The following is a 20413-nucleotide window of genomic DNA, read 5'->3' as shown; positions in this document are numbered from 1 at the left end:
ACTTGAAGCAGGCTGGATGCAACAAACTTCTTTGAATAAAGTTATTTGGTATTGCCTGAACTGCTGTTCAAATGTTAACTCAGCTGCAGTGAACTTTGGTCATTACTAGCTCCAGTTACCTTGGCTTGAAACACAAACTTAGTGCAGCTAATAATAAAAGATTGTCATTAGAGCTGGTTCACTAAGATGGTGAAGTTTGTTAGGTGGTCTTTTAAAAAAGATTAAAAAATCATTCACACACCACACCAGCTATTGTGAAGAATTTGATTCCTCCCAGACACAACCAGTACACTGCTTTTCCATTTTCCTGGGGTTTGCCTTTGCAGAACAGGGTGTAGGTGAACATAAGCATCCCAATTAAACTACACTCATTGTAATTAAGGTTCTCAGAGGATTTGAAAGCAAGTGATTCCTTTCTTTTGGTAAAAGTTTGTTTTTTACGTTGTGGTGGAAAATAGTGCAAGATGGGCTCCGGCTCTGGTGTGTTGGGGCCAGCACTGGGCTAGCAACAGGCAGGGTGTGAGACCTAAATTATTGTTTCTTTTAACCCAATAACCAACCACCCGTGCCCACAATGTGGACTTTTTATCCAGTTACACAAAAGCAGCCAAACCCATGGAGAAGAAGGTGAAGGAGAAGGACCAGCCTCCACCCTAAAACCTCCATCTTGCTTTATGTATATTACTGTATTCTGAAACCTTAAGCTCTAAGTTTCCCCCCCTGTGATATCACACACTTCTATTCAAACTCCACACCCACAATCCCAGTTCTGTCATTCCATTTTGGAAGCTTCTCCACGGCCTCAGGTGAAATGCAGTGTTCTCTTGGGGGTCAGTGCCTGTCAGCACAGAAAGTCTGAAATTCTCAGTAACCAGGGTTCCAACATCAGTCTGCAGTGGCTCACTTGGCATCTGGTAATTTAATTTGGTATTAGTGTATAGCTATGAAATAACTGCCCAACAGAGGGCTGCACACAAAAGCCACATGACCCCAAAAATGCGCACATCTGGAACTGCCAGTCTTGGTGCATAGCCCAGCCTGGCTCTTGGAAAGGCTCAGGTTGATCCGGGGTGTTTACCTGCACCTGATGCACGTGCGAAGAACATACAGGAAAGTGCTGCTGGATGGGAATTGCTAACTGACACCAGCCAGGCCACCTTCTGCAGCTTTTTTCCTCCTTAAAAACTCCTTAGGTGAATTGTGTAGCCATCAGCAGTCCCTCTCTGTGGGCAGCTGGCTCTTGGCTAGCAGGGATTGCCCCAGGAGTGGGGGTCCCCAGGAAAACCAGCGACCAGATCTCTGTGAACAGTTCATCCACTTTGCTCCCAGATTGCTTTTGAGACAGTCATGCCACTAAACATTTTGAATAGATACTTAGTTTAGCCAAAAAAAAAAGCCTCTGAAAGGGGTAGAAAATGCGTGGTTTAGCTCCAGAATAAATTTTAGTTTTATCTGGACTAGAGGGCTATAATTTCTTTACATGTTTTTTAATTACTTAAATCCAGTATGTCAGGCTTATGGAGAAAAGTTTGCGCTACAAATCTGATTGATTTTAATGCTTTCTCTAGGGTGATCTTCGCAGAAACTCCTAAAGGCTTCAAAGATTTCTTTTGGGCAAAATAAGTGAGCTGAGTTGTTCTGATAAAGGAAAATGGATCCTTGTTCAGTTGGAGTTCAGCTCCAGGCTACCAACGAGTGCCACAAGATCTATTACACCCGTCACACTGGCCTCAAAACCAAACAAGATATCTCTTCATCTGACCTCCTGCTGCTTCAGCTGAGGACTGGGATAACCCTGTCAGAGAACAACACAATCTGCTTCCACCATGCCAAAATTTACATTGAGAGGTTTGAAGACTTACAAAAATCCTGTTGTGATCCCTTTAACATCCACAGAAAGCTATCAAAGAAAAACTTGCGAGCCATTGACTTGGACGATGCGGCTTTTCTGAGTGCCAAGTTTGGAAGGCAGTTTGTTCCTGGTTGGAAGCTTTGTCCCAAGTGTATGCAGATCATCAATGGAAGTGTGGATGTGGAACCTGAGGAGCGCCAGAGGAGAAGGCTGGATCCAGATGTATGTATATGGATCAGTTTCCCAATCCCCTCTGAACTCTGCAAGCTATTACACTTCCTATAACTACTACATAAATTTAATTTTTCTCACCTAGAAATAAGAAAGGATGTAGTCTTTTAGACGTACAGGGGTTTACTGCATTTAAACCTTTGTTTGGAGAACCTTAAAATCTTCTTCTCTAATTAAATAATATGCCCTCTAAGTTTTGAAAAATTGTGTCTACTTATGAATTCATGTGAATACCAGACTGCTGCTGGTATTTTAAGCTGTTATTCAAGCCTTGCAAACAACAAACTCCTGAGCACTGCAAAAGTTGTTGCAAAAGTTGCTTCTAAAGATGTCTCTTCAGTTAAAAAAGAGAAGAAGGCATTTTGTGTTGCAGCTCATTATGAAATGAGCCTGCAGTGAGGTGCATTAAGTGTACTCCTGTTGTGGTGTCTGGGCTGTGAAGGCCGTGGCATTTGGTCAGGGACACTGATGAACGGGTGTGGGAGGACACTTCTCCGGGTGCTGAGCTTGGAATGTGGCTGGCACAGGGAATCTGCACCCTGAGCTAAGAGGAGTTGCATCCTAGGAGCTGCTCCCCTGCTGTATTTTTCATTTCTGTGTCAGTGTGATTAGGAGGAAGATTTGATAGCATTGATTAAAACTGCCACTACAAAGCTTGTGTTGCTGGGGTCAGAGACAGGTATAGTTGTCCAGCATAAAGATTTTAAGTTGTTCCTCCTGGGAAATCATAGAATCATAGGTCAAGAATTCATCTAGGTTATTACAATATCTTTGACTAGATATTTTCTCAAGATCTGTATTTCTGATGAAGTGACATTTTCTCTTCCTTTAGGGGCGTACAGCTAAGGCTTTAAAGTCTCTCCAGTTTGCTAACCCAGGACGACAGACTGAGTTCACTCCAGAGACCAGTAAAAGGGAAAAAAGAAGGCAAACCAAAATCTCAGTGTTTAATTCAGACAGGTAATTTGTTAGCTCTATTTACATTAACTTTCATTTGAAAATAAAGTAGCCTTGATGGTCAGGCTGTAACATTAGCTGTGTGGATGTTTATGTGTGTATGGATTGGGTTCTTGGTTTTAGGGATGTTGAAGATCCCTCTCATTCCTGAGATAAATAAAAGAGAAGATAAAACGTTAGCTTACAGTTCATATTTCAGGCAAACACAAAAAGGTGTTTGTGAGGCACAATACTACATAGACCATAGATGTAGCTATTAATACATGCATAAACTAAAATTCTGATAATAAGATAAATTTGAATACAGTAAGATCAAATAGGCTACACTTTAAATATTGGTCATCATCTGTCTGTAAACTCAGTAGTTACACTTGGTAAACAAAAGTGTGCAAGTTAGGACCTTACCTTCCTTTTGAAAAACAAAGTTAACATCCAGATTGGATAATACTGGATAACAAGTTACAACCTTCTAATGTGACTGATTACAAAAAAAAAAAAATAGAAAAAAAAATTCTATTTGTCAAAATATACAAGAAATAATCACATTAGTGTGTTGTATCATATCAAGTGTAACTGTACCAGACAGAAACAGACACTAAATGTGCTGCTCACCAACTACACATCCTTCCCTCTCCCTCTGTGTCTCCTGCTTAGTTTGGGCACAGAGTGGGGATACAATTTTTTGGAGATACAATTAGGACTGGCAGATGTTACCAAACACAGTAAGGTATCTTTGAAATTAACAGTGTTAAAGTGAGCGCCTGAAGAAAGCAAACTTCCCTCCTGTCCTGGTTTTGCATGGGAAGCATTCACAGAAGTGATGCTAAGCTTTTAGCCACTAGAAGGCTGTACACACCTCTGTGAAAAAACACACGTAAAAGACAAAAGAAAAACTTCTTTCCAAGAAGTTCCTTTTTTCCTTCTGGCCTAAAAAAATCTCAGCAACTTGGCATCAAAACAGTAAGGGGATTTTAACATGGAAAAAATAGCTGTTTGTTTTTCATTGCACAGGCAAGTAATTCCAGCCAAGAGCAAGGTGTATGACAGCCAGGGGCTGCTGCTGTACAGCGGGATGGACCTGTGTGACTGCCTGGACGAGGATTGCCTGGGCTGCTTCTACGCCTGCCCCAAGTGCGGCTCCAACAAGTGCGGCACCGAGTGCCGCTGCGACCGCAAGTGGCTCTACGAGCAGATCGAGATCGAGGGCGGGGAGATCATCAGGAACAAGCACGTGGGCTAGGGGCCATCATGGCCCTTGTTCCATGCCGAGTGGATGGGCCATGCTTTGGGTAAACACAGCACATGCAGGGTTTAGTTTACTGTAATCTCTTGGGACTTGTCAGGACCCGTGGGATGAATGCGCTCACTTTCACAGTTGTTTTCAGTGTGGTCATGGACATAACCATGCTGCTGTCTTTGCACTGTAGTCAGGCTTCTTACTCATGCAGGTGGGATCTCACTGAACAGCTGTATTCAGCTACAAGGTGCTGAATTCTAATGTGATCTATCCTGAGCCACTCGCTGTTCTTTCATACATTGGTTTGTAGAATGTACCATCTCTGTGCATCCCTCATGTCTCCTTCTCAAATTCAGGATCTCGTGGGTTTTAATCTGTTTTAGGTGAAAGTTCTCAATGAATTCACATGCAGTGTTAAAGGTGCTCTCTTTCTAGTATTAATAGTGAATACTGTGTCCTATATAGAGTATTAAAGCTACATCTGGTAAATCCAATCCTGTTCACTTAAAAAGGAGTCAAAAGCATTTAGGTGTTCAGATCTCATCCCAGTTACTGGGATTTGAGGTCAAGTTATCCTTATGAATTCATAAGGGTATGAATTCATATTAAAATATTGAAATTAACCTGTCAAGGCACTGTGTTAAAGTATTACTTACTACTTTGTTGGTTTCCGTAGAACAAAATTAAAACAGTTTTGCTCTGTTATCAGTCTGTAATTGGACTGAACCAGTACTTCAACAGCCCTCTCCCTGTTTTGTCTTTTTACTGATTTTTAAGGTTTATATGCAGTTGAAATGAATTTGAGTGTTTGTTTCCAAACAAAGATTTCCAAACAGTTTTTTTTTTGAGTGTTTGTTTCCAAACAAAGATTATCTAGACTGTTGCCAAAAAAACCCAGATGAATGGAAAGTATCTTTGGTTGATATATTATCTGTCTTCATAATATTAAACTTTTACACTATAAGAAAGCTTATTGAAAAGATTTTGTAAATTAACTCTTAGTGACATTTTTATTCTTGTATTTTGTTGTGTTTTGTATAAATTTCCTATCTTTTGGTGGTTTGGTTTGCTGGGTCACATTTTTTCAATAATACTGTTAAGTTCTTGCAGACTTACTTGGTAAAGTTGTATAACCTTGCAATGTGCTCAGCAGGTCTTTTTCTTTTCTGGTAAGTGTCATGAATGTTGCCTTGGCAAAATCCAAAGTTATGCTTTGAGTTATGCTGACATCTGCTGGTCCTGCTGGAGTATAAGCACTGAGATGCTACATTTTTATTAAATCTGTTCTAAAAATAAATCAGACTCTTTCTTTGGTCAGAGCATTGGCAGCTGTTGCAGTGGATGTCTCTCACTGTTTCATCTCTTAAGCAATCTTTTGAATCAGGTGAAAATATAAACAGGTAACTTCCAGGAGAGTGAGAGGGGAAAAGTGGTTGAGTCGTGTCATTTCCGTGTGTTTATTATTTTTTTTTTTAATGAGACCAGAGTTGGCAGTACCCACTGTTAATAAACTTAACAGGCTTCCATGTGTGTGCTGAGTGCAGCCCCTTCAGGTCCACAGCCAGATTTTGGATTCACTAACTATCAGTAACTTCAGGTGCCTAGAGCATCTCATTATTAAAACTGTATTTCTGCACCTCCATTAAGTCTGTGCAGTTAGTACATTCAGCCTCTCATTTTACAGCTGCATAGCAGGGGATTACTTTCCCAAATAAAACACTTGTTTCCTAACAATGCAAATAGTGAGTACTGTCCCCAAGGACACTTAGGGTTTAGGTTTTTTCTGGTAAAAAAAAATGACATTTTGGTGTTGGCTGTTCACATGTCCTCCTAACATATTTATGACATTTCCATTTAGCTGCATTTCCTAAGATGGCTAGGCTGGAGTGTGTCACTAAGTTCAGTAGCATGTTTTTATATGGTTCCACATGCCTCACAACCATTTTTGTCTTAAAAGACATTGTTACAAGTCAAACTTTGCTAGATTTAACCTGCTTACAGTATGAATTTCTCTTTTTGCTGTTTTTATAAACACCACACAAACTATTTTGTCATCATTTAAAGTGAGTGCATGTGACTCCCTGCAGCACATGGACTTCCCCATCTGCCAGTTACTCACAACTAAACCTGTTAAACAGGACATCATTTTAATAGAGCCAAAAGAAACAACTACTTTCCATAAAATCCAAAATTCAGGTGCACCTCAGTGGCTGTATTAAAGCTTTCCTTTTGCTATTAATTGCAAAAAGTTATGTCTTGGCAAAGTTTACATATTCAAGGGACAAAAATCAATGACAAGAAAAGACTGGTTAATGAAGAATGAATATCCCATTAATCAGTTTGGGATTATTGAGCAGAAGCTCCAGAATTGTGTAAGAAACCAAGCCAGTCCTTAACACTCTGCTTTCTCATACAGAGCAAACTTCATGTTTAGAAAATGGTCAAGTTTAACACCTTCAAAAGTCAGTGAGGGTTCTTCTGCTGACCCTGTGAGAATTGCTGCACAAACCTGTGGTCAGACCAGAGATAGGATGTGCCCCTTTGTGAAGCTGAACATTTAAAACCAATTAAGTATGCCTTGGGATTTTTTGTGTTAAATACTCAACAATACAGAGCAGTCAGGTAATTAACTCAGAGAAGCTTTACACTAACTTTTTCAGCTATTATGATACAAAAAGACATTTATCTTTGGGAGGATGTTATAGCCTTATCCTTAGACACAGCATGAATCTGGGTTTTGGTTTTTTTTTTAATCAGTTAAATTCATTTCTTCAGTAACTAACATTAGACAACCTCTAACTTTTGAATCTCTTACCATTCAATACATGAGAAAGATCTGGAAGTGGACAGACCTACACAAAAATTGTAATTTTATAAATCCAGAATTAAAGCTTCTATAGGAAAAGAAGAAAGTTAAGGTGACAAATTTATACCTATTTTAGATCTGTTTTAATGTTCCTTTTAGCCTTTTCTCATAGGCATTACTCATATTAGCCAGAATGGACAACTGCACAAACTCTCACTGAAATCCCATGGTGACAGAGCTCCCGAGAGGTTAAGTGGACATCTGTCCCTTGGTGCGTGACAGAAACACCTACAGCAGTCAGCATCGAGGCCTGAAGAGTCCTCAGTCTCATGGCAAAACACAAACACACCATTTCCAGCTTTGTTTTCCCCTAAAATTCCCAATTTTCTTTTGTCATATTTGTGTCTCAAGAAATGCAGTTCCAGCATTTCTCAGCTGATGTCTCAGTGGAATACAGGGTGTGCTGACATATGGTAGCTTGTCCCTCAAGATCCAGGTCTTTTTCCCCAATAACTCCTCAGCAAACATTCTGAAAGCTTTGTTCATCTTTCTACTGGCTTCTAACCAATACCACACTAATGCTACTTTATTTAAAAGCTCATTCAGACATTTCTCTCTAAATTATACATTCTTTTAAATCCAGCTGATGGCAGAGGAGCAGTTCATTGAAATTAATATATTCGAAGATCATTAATTATAAGTTGCATCTAATATTCACCAATGTGGCAGCCGTAACTAGAACTACTGTTATTAGATTTCAAATCAAATCGACACCAGTTAGATGTCAAATCATCAGCTGCCCTTTAACATGTATTAAAAAAATATTGTAGGGAGGTGTGAAGCCTTGCCATTAAACTGTCCAGTTCACTGCTGGAAGGAGTTTTGTGCCGGTTTCCCACTCTGAAATAGGGAATTTCCATGTTTCTAGTCTCTCAGACCCAGCAGAGGGCATCAGCCTACTGCAAACCTGTCCACGAGTTCTGTGCTGCGCCTGCAAGAGATGTGACCCCAGAGCTGGGGGACTCCTCAGAGAGGAATTCATGGGAGCATTCAAAACCCGAGCACAGGATGAGAAAAGTGTCACCCACAGCCGCGAGGTTGCAGCAGAGCTGACTCAGGCACAAGATTTGCACTTAAGAGAAATTGATTTTCTTTTTGGGCTTGCTAAGAGCTTTGCAGCCAATCCCCAAACACCTCGATGGCTGCTAGCTCTTCCAGAGGAGAACAGCACGTTTTAATAGATACATTTGAAATTTACTTTCCAGTGTGAAAGTTTGGTTTGGATCTCCTGCCTGAACATCGCCTCATAAATGCAGTATTGGGTAGCCAAGGAGGCACTTACAGCAGGGCCCTGCTCTCCTGATAAAATGGAAAACTTTCCACACAAACATGGAAAACTTTCCCACACAAACAGGGACAGCATTTTCCCAGGATAGCAAGAGCAGCAGCCATAAGCAGCCTAGCCTGAGGCTCAGGTAGGGAAAAGACACGAGAGGGACTTTCCCTGGTTCTCCCACCATGACCAAGTGATGAGAAAATTGCCCTAATTCTTCTCTCCTTCCCTTCAGCAGCCCTGTGCATGTCCTCAGCAGCAGATGAAATCGGGATCACACACTAAGTGACTTGCCCTTCTGAGCTCTAGTCAGGACAGCATTAACAACTTGGATCACAAGCTCAGCTCTCCATCTCACCCACAGATGTCAGCATCACCTAATGCAACCTCCTGAGAGTGGCTCCACGCAGAGCTCCAGCCTGCAGACTCAAGTAAAAGCAATTCTCTTCTATCATCTTCTGAATTTCTCCTTGTTATTCTTCCAGTTTTCCTTGCATTTTAACTGATAGCCCTACCTACTTTTAAATTGATTGTTTTAGCTGCTGAATTAGAACCATGAAGTAGAAAACAGGAACATATTAAAAAGAACATACATATATGTATGTGTACACCACCCAGCAGCAGCTGTGCAGTCTGGGTAAGCTGGTTAACAGCACCATCACAACTTAAATTCTCAAAGAGAAATCACTGGGAATTCCAAGATCCTACTTCGTTCACAGCTTTCAAGGCCTCACAAGTCATCTGAGAAACCTTTTAACATAACCACTTGGCTTAAAGGTAGAAAATAAGATTTTAGCAAATGTCAGTAACATAAGTTTTCTTAATTCACCATTTCTTTTTCTAGTCAATCCTGCATTAGAGTACCTTATAATCCAGGTGAGAATGAGTTTTCTTCTCACTTCATCCATTTTCTGTTGCGAGTTTTTAGCACACAATAAAACCACCCACAAACAACTGCAAACCCCACTCTCAAGCTTCCAAGCTGCTCCTCTCCTTCTGTTTTATAACATGGCAGTGCACTCTCAGCTGACTTGCTTGCCAGTTTTCAATCAGATGGGCTGGATCTTGACAGCTGGCTTCAATGCTGCTGCAAGTTCTCTCTTAACCATCTCTTTTTAGTAGTCATTATAATTAGAGTGATTATCTTTTGGCTTAGTTTTCATTTGTTATCTTTTTGCTGCTTCCTGGGAGTTTCAGTTCAATCTCTAAAAAAAAAAAAAGAAAAAATAATCAGAGCTAGTTCTCTGTTAAATACACCTGTGCAGGATGTCAAACCTCCAGCAGGCTCCTTAAATTGTGAGCGCTGAGGGAGCCCCAAACCTCAGCTGCACTGTTCCCTGTCTCACCAGTGAGCTCCAAATAACAGCCCTGGGGCTTTGAGTGGAATTGCTTAGAGCAGTGAAGAAAGCCAAGCAAAGAGCTGTGTTCTGCCCAGGTGAAATGTATCAGGATGAAATGCTGGGACTGACAGAGCTGTTTGGACAAAATCACCTCTCACCCTCACTGCTTATGTGTGAAACAGGAGGAGACATTGTGCCCAAGATCTTGTGATCCTAAGGAGCCACCATGGAAAGCAGCTACGGAGTGTACACCTAAAATAAAATTGCCTTCTGCTGTGGGATTCCCAAAATAACATGCTGGGTAACCTTTGCAGGATTGTTCCCTAAAGATCCACAGAAGCCTGAAGTGCCAAATGCCTGCATCTGAGCTTCAGTACTTATGTTTCCCTCAGGATGAGGCTTGGAGATGGGGACAGGGCAGCCAGACAGGCACAAGCAGAACAGATGACTCTGCTTCTGCTTTCTGTTGGATGTGGTCAGTATAAACAAACTGTACTAATGAAAGTTGGTTATATCTCCAGAAAAAAACAGAATTTTATTTTTCACAAGAGAAGATTTTATTTCTTCCTATTGGGTTTGAGGGTTGGGTTTTGCTTTTATCAAAAACCCCAGAAAGGCCAAATTTATCCAGCCTAACCTCTCTGCTTTATGACTCCCCTGGGTTAATTTTTTGTCTGTGAGCTGCTGACTTGAAGTACAGATTGGGCTGGCAGTGCTTTGGAGCAGATGAGGATGCAGGGCTGCTGTCACAGGACATCTGTCACAGGAGCTGCTGCAGAAAACGTCTGCAATTCCTTCTGTGCTGGGAGTGGCTGCAGCACCCAGCTCTGGGTGCACACTCCATCCCACCAGGCACCTCTGACCCAGCCATGGTTTTCCTTGTCCACCCTCTGAGCACATCCTGCCTCCTTGGCTGGAAGTTCTAGTTCTGCTGCAGAGTGGCAGAACCCACCTCACTAACATTGTAGGTGTAATTTATTTCATTTCCGTCTGCACAGTGCTCCAAATGATGCAGGGCTGGGTCACATCTCAGTGATGTGTGTGTGTGTGTGTGTGTGTGTGTGTGTGTGTTCACATGTGCTTGTAGGGCTGTAATGTGCAGTTAATGCAGCCAAACTGGGTGCATCTCCTCTCTCAGAAATACCAGGTACAAGTGGCATGGGTCCAAGTTGCCGCTGATCTGGATTAGTTTGATCTGCCCAAGAAGGAAGAAGTAAAAGCACTTTTCTGCCTGAGAGTGTGTTCTGTCCCACAGGCTATGAGGAAAGGGGACCTGCACTCCATTGTATTGACCTCAGTAATTATTTAATAGTCAGACACCACCATGTGCAACAGAGCTTCTGGAGGAGCAGAGCTGGAGCCCTTTCCCCTTCCACATCTCTTCTTTCCACTGACACCACTAATTATTATTATTATTATATTATCACAATATTATTTTTCCCACCCAGCACTGATTGCTGGTGCTTCTCACATGACCAAAATGGCTACATTTCAACTTTATTTTTCTCTTTTCTTTGATGGAACTGCAGACAACATTTAGATTTGAATAAAAAAAGCAAATAATGCATGTCAGAGTAGGCATCAGGGAACATCGAATTGGTTTTTCCCAGTTCCGAATCTATTTCAAATAGGGTAATGCAATTAAAGGATAATTACTAGAAGTGCAAAGCCCAGGTTATGATCAGAAATGGTCACCCTTTCACTTCAGAGGGCTGTCTGACTATATAAAACATTCCTGTGGGGCAAGTTACTCTGCATTTCTGCAGGTATCCAGAAGCAACATGTCTGGCACTACAAGTAGAGGGGCTTTTCCAGTATGAACTACCACTTTAGGAGAGGGGACAATATAAGTGGCTTTATCACTGATTGTTAGTGGTACAAGTTCACTTCAGGATAGGATATTAATTAATTATACATTGGTAGTTTTGAATAAGCAGCGTCTTAACACACTTTAAAATAGCAATGATGGTAAACTAGTCATATTTCCTCAGCAGTGAGCTTAGTTTGAGCTGCCATTGCTTTGATAAACAACCAGCAGCAAGATAACGAAGCAAAAAGGCAATTCCAGTGTTCTGAGCAGTTCATCCCAGGGGCTGCTGTTCCCCAGGGGGGAATCAGGTGGGTGGAGGAGCTGCAGAGCAAAACCCTCAGCCCACAGCAGCTGTGGTGCCCTCCTGTTGCTGCAGGCAGGTCCAGGGGCCCAAACAGGCTGGCACTGGTGATGTGGCTCTGGCTGTTCATCCTCTTTTGGTCCCAGACCAAAACTGAACCAAACCAACACACGTGTGCTGCACCCTGAGGGGCCTTCAGCTGCCTGCAGGAACACATCCCCTGTCCTTCCAAATGGCAAAGGACCTCAGCCTGCAACACTGCCAGAGGGACCTCCCACCTTCCTGCGTCCTCCTGCACCCAACTGATTCCTCAGGGTTTATCTTTTCTATTTTTCACATTCTGTGCTGCTTTAGTGAGTGGGTCTGAGCTCCACATTCAGGGATGCTGAGCTCTGTGCACAGAGCAGGGAGACAAAACAATTCCTGCTCCAGCTGGGCACCAAGGACAAATGATCCAAATCTCAGCCCCAGAGCACAAACCCCGTGGGCTGCAGAGAGAAAAACAAGCAGGGTGGGACTGCAGGGGCTAAAGCTGGAATGGGACAATGAAGTGCAAGGTGCAAATGGAGCAGAACTGATCCCAGGGAGAGACCCCGGGAGCGCTCGTGCATTTTGGGGCCATTTTGGTTCCTCTTGGGTGCAGCCCTGGCTGGGCTCTGGTGCTGCCCAAGGTGGATCCATGGAGGAGATGCTTGGAATCAATCCCTGCTTTATTCTGTAGCTCTGTCCAGCCTCTGCTCTAGCTCCAAGGTATCACCCCATGGCAGTGATGGAGCCATAGGGACAGCCCAGGGGGAACTGGGGGATCCCCTCTCCCATGGAGGGGCTCTCCCTCTGGGCTTTGGCTGTCTCCTGACAGGAGTGTTGAGGTGAGCCAGAAGTTCTCAGAAGTGAGAAGTTCCTCTTCCAGAGCTGATTCCCCCTCCTGGGGAGCAGCACAGCTGTGCTCTACCCCCAGCTTATCCAGCCATGGCAGAGGTCCAGCTGTGCCAGCTGTGCCAGCTGTGCCACCCACCCACAGCACGGAACTAAAAACGACCTTCCTGTGGCACAAGCATACTTTTATAACAAGCACAAAGTATTGTCAGCCCATGTGTCACTGCCAGGACCCTGGGCAATGGGGCTTTTTCCTTCAGCTGCCTCAGAGAAAGCTAAAGAGGATCTGAAATGGCTGAGAGCTGTGGGAGGTGTGGTTATAGAGGTCAGGGTGCTTCAAACTTCATTCAGACGAAGTCATGGAGTCCCACCCTTCAGAAGTCCAAACCTCCTGTCAAGTCCTGCCTTTCACCAGCAGCCTGTCTGCTGCTATAGCGCTTCAGCGTCAGAAATGATTAACAAGGTTTTGCCAATCTCTTCTCTTTAAGTGTAGGAAATAAAGCAGCAATCCTTTATTATTAGCTGCTTTATTGGACTGGTAATAGTGCCTAAAAAGGGTTGGGACTCCAATTTGCTCCACTTGGAACCACTGTTTGCTGTGAGAGCACGTGGCCTCATTTCCTGCAAGGGTTTCAGAGGGACAGGGACGGAGGCTTGATCCTGCTTCATTTGTCTTCATCTTTTTCCTGGAGGCGTCTGGCAGGCAATGCAAAGGACCTCTTAACTGCCCCATGGGAGCAAGCCTCACATCAGTGAATGTTCCCAACCGCTTGGGTGAAAATGCACTGGTTTTGGCTGTGCCCGCTGGCTTTGCCCTGCCAGGCCCCAGAAAAAGGGTTTCATGAGGTTGTCTTGGGTGGCAGCTGAGCCCCACAGAGATACACACCCCAGATAACCCTGGTGCTGTTAATCCCCTTGTGATCCCCTAATGAGAAGCCAGATGGTGAAACTAAACATACAGAGAATTTGGTTTATAACATTGACATTTTAAACAAATATAATAATATTAATAACGATATGAATTATAATAGTGGTGATAATAATTATAGTAATGATAACATATTTCTATTAAGTGATAAATTATTTTATTTCTCATGTCATACCTCCAAAACATTTATTTTGCCTGCCTCCCACAGTACCTGAGGCAGACAAAATAGCTCCTCTGTTTACAAACTGGGTAAATGGGGCAGAACAGCAGACCAGGAAATACTGAGCCCTATGGAGCAAACAGAGAGTGGAAAAGCAGCTGAGGTCAAGCATTTCCCTCATTCCCTGGAGGTATTTCCCTGTCTCAATGACTGGAGGAATAATAAGTGAATAAATACAATGTCTTATTTAGCTGTGCTGTTGTTGGAGCCCTTTGTCTGCAGCGTACTCAGGAAAAACTTTTGGATTGATCTGGAGTGCACAAGCCTATTTTCTATTAAAGTGTATTAATGCCAGGTTCTGTGCAATTAGTGAAAAGTCAATTCCCATTACTAGTTAACATTATTGAGCATCTGCTTTCTTTAATAAAAACCTATGTCCAGCATAAAGACAATAAATCGATAGGCAGCCACTTTATAAATCTATTCTGTCTCCTCCAAAAATGCAGAGTGCTGCTGCTTGAAGTCAGAATGGATTTACAAGAAGACATCCCCTGCAACTCCTTTTTTTTTTTTCTGAAAAGCTTTGCTTTTTTTCCAAGAGCTGTACACGTGCAAACTGGTGTTAAATTGTACGCTCATTCAGCTGCATCTCAGGAATCGGAGAAAATGAGAAAAATTAGAGTCTCACATGTTTGAATCAAATATAACTGCTACGATTTCTTTTTCTGTGAGGGTGGTAAGGCCCTAGCACAGAGAACTCGTGGCTGTCCCACCCCTGGAGGTGTCCAAGGCCGGGCTGTAGTGGGATGCTGCCTTTCATTGCATCCTACCATGGCAGCAGAGACTTCTGAGTGCCAGGAGCTCAGCTAAAAATCAGATCTGCAAAAGGACTGCTAGGTGTGTTTTTAAGCTTTTATATATGCAGGCTTCATGTCTGGTTAGCCCTGAAATAACTGAGGAATGTTATTTGAAATTAACAAAAAATAACTAAAACAGGAGGGAAAAAAAACCTCGTTTTTCTTTTGGGTGAGAAAAATGAAAGCTAAAGGAGAATTGAGAGGAGGTGTGAAAGATTTATTGTTCTTCTCCTGATGTTTCTTTAGTTTACTCTGGGCTTTCACTTCCCCCAAAAGGCTGCTGCTCAAAAGGGAATAAAAGGCAGCTGAAAGGCAGCTGCTGTCAGTGGCCTTTTTTGTTGCTGTTAATGTCACCTGCAGGACCAGGGGGAAAGCAGTGGCTGGGCGGCACAAGGAGCTAAAGATGGCTCAAGGAAAGCAAATGGATTTTTCCTTCATTCTTTATGAGAAGCAGGGAAATAAAGCTGCTCTGCCTGTTTTAATGACTATTTGCTAAACATCCGAGCAGCTGAGTTGTTAGTCAGAATGAATGTAGATGAAATTCAGACATAGACAAAGCTATTTGTAGGAGTTTGGTTTTTATAGACACATTGGCAGTACTTTTCCCCCAGAAGTATTACATTTTGATTTAGCTGAGGAAAAGGAATTGTATTATGTGATTTAATTACACGATTGTGACTCACACTTGGTTACAAATACTGAGCAGTGAAAATGGGAGCAAAATGCTAGCTATCTGTTAGGTAAACATGTTCTTTTAAACTGTTGGCTGAATTTGAATAATGAATAAATTGGAGGAAATGGCAATCTGCTTGTAGAGGTTTCAGAAAAATAAAGAAGGGCTAAGCTCAAAAGGTAAATTATTAATGTTGGTATATTCGCCTTGCTCCTGTTATTTGTAACATAGGAAATGTGATTTGTGTGCATGTGTCATTTTAATATTAACTCAGTTGCCAGCTCAGATCTGAAATAATGAGACAGATGCAAGTCTTTCATTTCCAGAGAAGCATTTTTAATGCAAATGAAATCAATATGGTCAAACATTCTGCCCAAAGAAGAGCTAAAGGCTGGGGTTTGGGAGGTTTTATACTCTTCATTTTCTCCACCTGTGGTGGGACAGAAGAGGATGGTGACACCATGGAAGAGGATGGTGGCAGCAGCTTGTGCTCCTGAGTTCAGCACATGCTGGGCTCTTGTCTGCAGTCAGCTGGATCAGGGGCAACTAGAGCACTCTAAAGAAAACAATTAAAAATCAGATACTTAGACACAGTTGTGTACAGCTGCAGGGCCTGAGAGCCAGGGAGCAAGAGCTGATGCTCTTGGGGAAGCCTGCCAATGCTCTGGTGAGGCTGAAAGGCCACAGCAGCACAGAAACACTCGCTCCTCTCCTCCTGTAAATGGCTCCATGTGAATTACCATGGAATTCTTCTTGGACACCAAAGGGAGATGGCAGACTGGGTCTCACCTGGCTTTGAAGCTGCTCAAAACAAGGAGGGAAACCCCCTGATCTTTGAAGGAGATCCCCTAGAAAGCTGGGGAGATCCGTCAAAGGAGCAGATCTGCTCTCAGGATGCTTGCAGGGCTGCAGCTCCTTCTCGGATTTTGTGTTGCTGAAATGGCTCCTGAGGTGTTAGAAAGTCTCTTTTTCCCAGCCCCACAATCGAGGAAGAAGTCGAGATTCCTCAGCTCTCGTTCTCAAGGTTATTTTCTCTTTTCTGTTACATTCTTTCTCTGACCTGCTGAGGTCTGTCTGGCAGGTCGGTTTGTGGCACACTGACTGCCCTTGGGGTGGTGTTGGCTTTTTATACTACAAACTACGTGTACTTTATTTACAATAATTTTCCAATACCTATCACCTATGTTAGACAGTCTATCTCTACTCTAAACCAATCCAGAAATCCATCACAGCAGAAGATGGAGGACAAGAAGGAGAGGGAGAAAGACAGGACACGCCCAGATTCCTCTATCTTGCCTCTTGAACCCCCATTCTAAATCCCCAAAATTCTACTTTTCCACCCTGTGACAAATTCACTATCATGCTACTCAAACCCTTGTGGCTTGTAACTCTTCATACAAAGTTGGTAATTGTTTCCATGGGATAAACCAAAGGCACAGGTGTTTGTGACTCTGTGCCAAGGTCTCTGAGCCCCCTGCCAGGGTCTGCAATCACCCAGGGCAGCCAGAGGAATGTGCTGGGTTCCAGCATCTCCTGTCCCTTCCCTGCTCGTGGTACCCACTGTGTTTGCAGCAGAAAGGGAGCTCTGGTGAGCAGGACCTGCCACCAAGCCCTGCGATATCCCTTGTCACTATGATATTTCATGAAAAATCCCTTCACCAGGATTTTTCTCCTGAGAAGCTGAGAAGCCTCAGAAAAGAAATGTACACAATAATGATCTGATTGCTTGGAAGGTGGTTTGGAGGTTTCTTACCAACAGGTGCATCTTTGGTTGGTTCCATGTGAATTGTTTTTAATTAATGACCAATCACAGTCCAGCTGTGTCAGGACTCTGAGGAGTCAGTCACGAGTTTTTAATGAGTATTCTTGTTAAGCCTTCTGTAAGTATCCTTTCTCTATTCTTTAGTACAGTTTTAGTATAGCATAATATAATGTAATATAATATAATATAATATACAAATTGTCCAAATTATTATTACTCTAACTGTATTACTATTTTTATAACAATTTTATTACTATTTAACTTTTAAAATTTTAAAAACTAGTGATTGGTGTTTTTCACAGTATCTTTTGTATAGTATAGTATCTCTTTAATATAATATAGTATAATGTAATATAATATAATGTAATGTAATGTAATATAATATAATATAATAATAAATCAACCTTCTGAGAACTTGGAGTCAATTCTCATCTCTCACCTTGTCCTGGGGACCCTCACAACACCACAACAATTGGTGACCACAATCCCTGGCATCAGGAGAGGCCACCCCTCTTCCAGCTGGGCTTGTTCAGCCCCACTGAGCTCCAGCTCACACCTGAGCAGCTCCTGGTGCACACCTGGCTTGGCCCCAGGTGCCCACGAGTGTCACACACAGGGGAGGAAATGTGATGGACAGAAAAGCTTGGAGCTGTCCCCATCCACTGCAGCTCTCAGCTGGGATTTTGGCTTTCCAGGCATGGGAAACACAGAGCATTGAGTATAAGCATTCACCTTGGCCTTGAGGGCTGTTTTAGACCAGAGCAGCCCTGTGGTGACAGGTAATGGCACGAGAATGAAATAACCCTCACCAGTTCCAAGATCAGCTCGCTCAGCAGCACACACAGAAGAAATAATAATGGGAGTTGGTTTTTTTGTTTTCAGCTTGGGCAAACCTTGTGCCAAGTTCAGTGGAAGTTCACACCTACAAGCTCCAATGTGTGAAAATAATATTGCCAGGCAAAATTCAGCTCTTATTTCCATACCACAGGAGGACAGCAGCTCAGGTGCAGTTACAGCTGGATAAAAATGCCTCTTTATTTGACTCAAAGGGTGGTGGAGCAGGGGTGAAGACACTGTGGAGTTTGGCCCAGCACCTCTCTCCTTTATTGATGTCTGCAGCCCGTGCTGTCCCGGGGTGGAGCCAGCTTTCACAGCCAGCTGAGCTGCCCTGCACAGAGGCCAGGACTATGCTGGCTTCCTAAAGGCTTAGAAATTTCCTCTCCTCTTATTTCCCATGCTGCTGACTCTGTGTTCCCCAGAGGCTGCTTGTTAACAGCACACATCACTGCCAAAAATTAAACACAAAAAAAAATAAAAAGAGGAATGGGGTGGGGAGAGGGGAGGAAGGATGAGGAAACAAGACAAACCTGCTGTGCATTCCCTCTGTGTCCCACCAACAGTGTCATGCAGGAGGAAAATTGTTCCATCAGTGAATGTGTTAGATTCATGACCCCACCACAACCTTGAATTGGCCTTTAGTTGTCGCTGATGGGAGCTGAAGAACAGCTCCTGTCGACATGATTGCTGCTCTCCAATGAATCAGAACACACAGGGCACAGAGCAGCACATTAAACCAGCAACAGAAATATATCACTGCACTTTTATATAGATGTATTGCTTTTGCCCAGGCACATAAATGATTGGGCTATCCACTTATTTTTTTTCCAAGGACTATAAATTAAAAATAAGCTAAGGGTTTGGAAATTATGTTCTCTCTCTTTCCCCCCTCCCCTTCTCTCTCCTTTATTTTTTCAATTTTTTTTTAACAAAGCTGGGAAGCTATTTAGGTCTACAGTAAAACATTTTAAAGGTAATCTTACTGCCTATGCCTACTTGACCATCCTTTTTTTTTTTTCTTTCTAAGAGAAATCTACCGGCGCAGTTCTTGCTTAGGTAATTTAACATTTCATTTTGATCACACTAACTGTAAGTATGGATCCCCATGCTACTCCTGCTGCTAATGAACACCTACAAGGCTGTATTTTTTCATTTGGCAAGACAAGTTTCTGAAATGGCAAAATCTATGTGTGCCAGGTGCTGGGGGGTTTTCCCCTAACCCATATTTTATAAAGTAAGATTATTTCAATATACTTTGACCAAAGGTCACTTTGACTTGAAAGTTAGTGTGATGCACTGCTGCATAATTCAAGCTAGTGCCTCAGAAATGGAAATACTTCACCATTAAACTGCACTTAATTTTGCAACTTTCTCTGCTTGCTGATTGAATCATCTGTTAAAAATATCCCTTTAAAATGGAGGTGATATCACCAGATACCTGCAAAAACTGGGGTACATTCTGTCCATTGCACATTTCCAGTTTTTTGCAGTTTATCCCTTACCAGCTTTGCAGCCAGAGGTAGCAGCAATAAGAAAGCTGCTCCCCTTGCATCCTTCCCCCAGCTTAGGGAATCTTATTTGGGATGAAAGGCAGAACAAGAGTGCGGGAATCCATTTTTTGTGGTCTGAGCAGGGCAGGCATCACCTTGTCCAGGTGAGCAGCCCCTGGCTGTGAAAGTAGAACAGCTGACTACCACAGGGCAATTTTTTCCTACAAGGATCCATGGGACTGAGCTAGCCAGATTGCTTTCTACTGTTTGTTTTTTTTGTGTTGTAAAACCTTCTTAATTTTACTTTTCTTGGACTACCTGCTAAAGGAGTTTGGTGGTAGCCACATGTCCATGTGCTGAATAAAATGGTTTTGCTGGCCACAAGCAAATGACCTGGTCAAAGAAAATAAATGAGCTGGTCCCAGCTATTTCCCCTCGAGAGTCATAAGCAGCATAATTGTGTTTTTTCTGTGTCTTTTCAGCAAGCCTTGGGTGATGGAATCTGTACTGTGCACCACTTGCCAGCAAAACCAGTAAGGTGCAAATGAAAACCTGGCTGCATCACTGTCTTTGAAAGAGCAGTAATCTCCACAAGTTATTCTAGCATGGTCTCAGGGCCCACAGTTAACCCAGGGCTGATGGGTGAAGGGCAGCAGCTCCTCTTTGCTGTGTTTTCTCAGGGAATGAAGGCACAGCTGTAGGATCAAGGGTTTGTGAGGATCACCTGCATGGAGAGCCATGCTTTACATGCCCAGAGAGGCCAGAGGTCAGGCCTGGACTCTGCCTTCACATGGCCACCAGCCAGCCAGCCCCAACTCCTGTGCATCCAGTCCCTTCCAGAGCCATCTGTGGGGTATTTTGGGGGTCCTCAGGATGAAGGAGGAATTGAGAATCTGACTCCATGTTCTTACAAGGCTAAAATATATTATATTATATTATATTATATTATATTATATTATATTA

General features: G+C 42.8%; 1 protein-coding gene across 1 annotated transcript; it reads left to right on the top strand.

Annotated features, from left to right (window-relative positions):
* The first annotated feature begins 1566 nt into the window (after positions 1-1566).
* On the top strand, positions 1567-5020 carry ARL14EP (ADP ribosylation factor like GTPase 14 effector protein). The gene is made up of 3 exons (XM_005426934.3): positions 1567-2074; positions 2916-3043; positions 4052-5020. Exons 1-3 carry the CDS (start codon positions 1652-1654, stop codon positions 4278-4280), a joined length of 780 nt encoding a protein of 259 aa, XP_005426991.1. The 5' UTR covers positions 1567-1651; the 3' UTR covers positions 4281-5020.
* The last annotated feature ends 15393 nt before the right edge of the window (positions 5021-20413 follow it).

Source organism: Geospiza fortis, unplaced genomic scaffold (genome assembly GCF_000277835.1).
Source record: "Geospiza fortis unplaced genomic scaffold, GeoFor_1.0 scaffold113, whole genome shotgun sequence".
Lineage (NCBI taxonomy): Eukaryota > Metazoa > Chordata > Aves > Passeriformes > Thraupidae > Geospiza > Geospiza fortis.
This window is presented reverse-complemented; position numbering and strand designations above follow the sequence as displayed.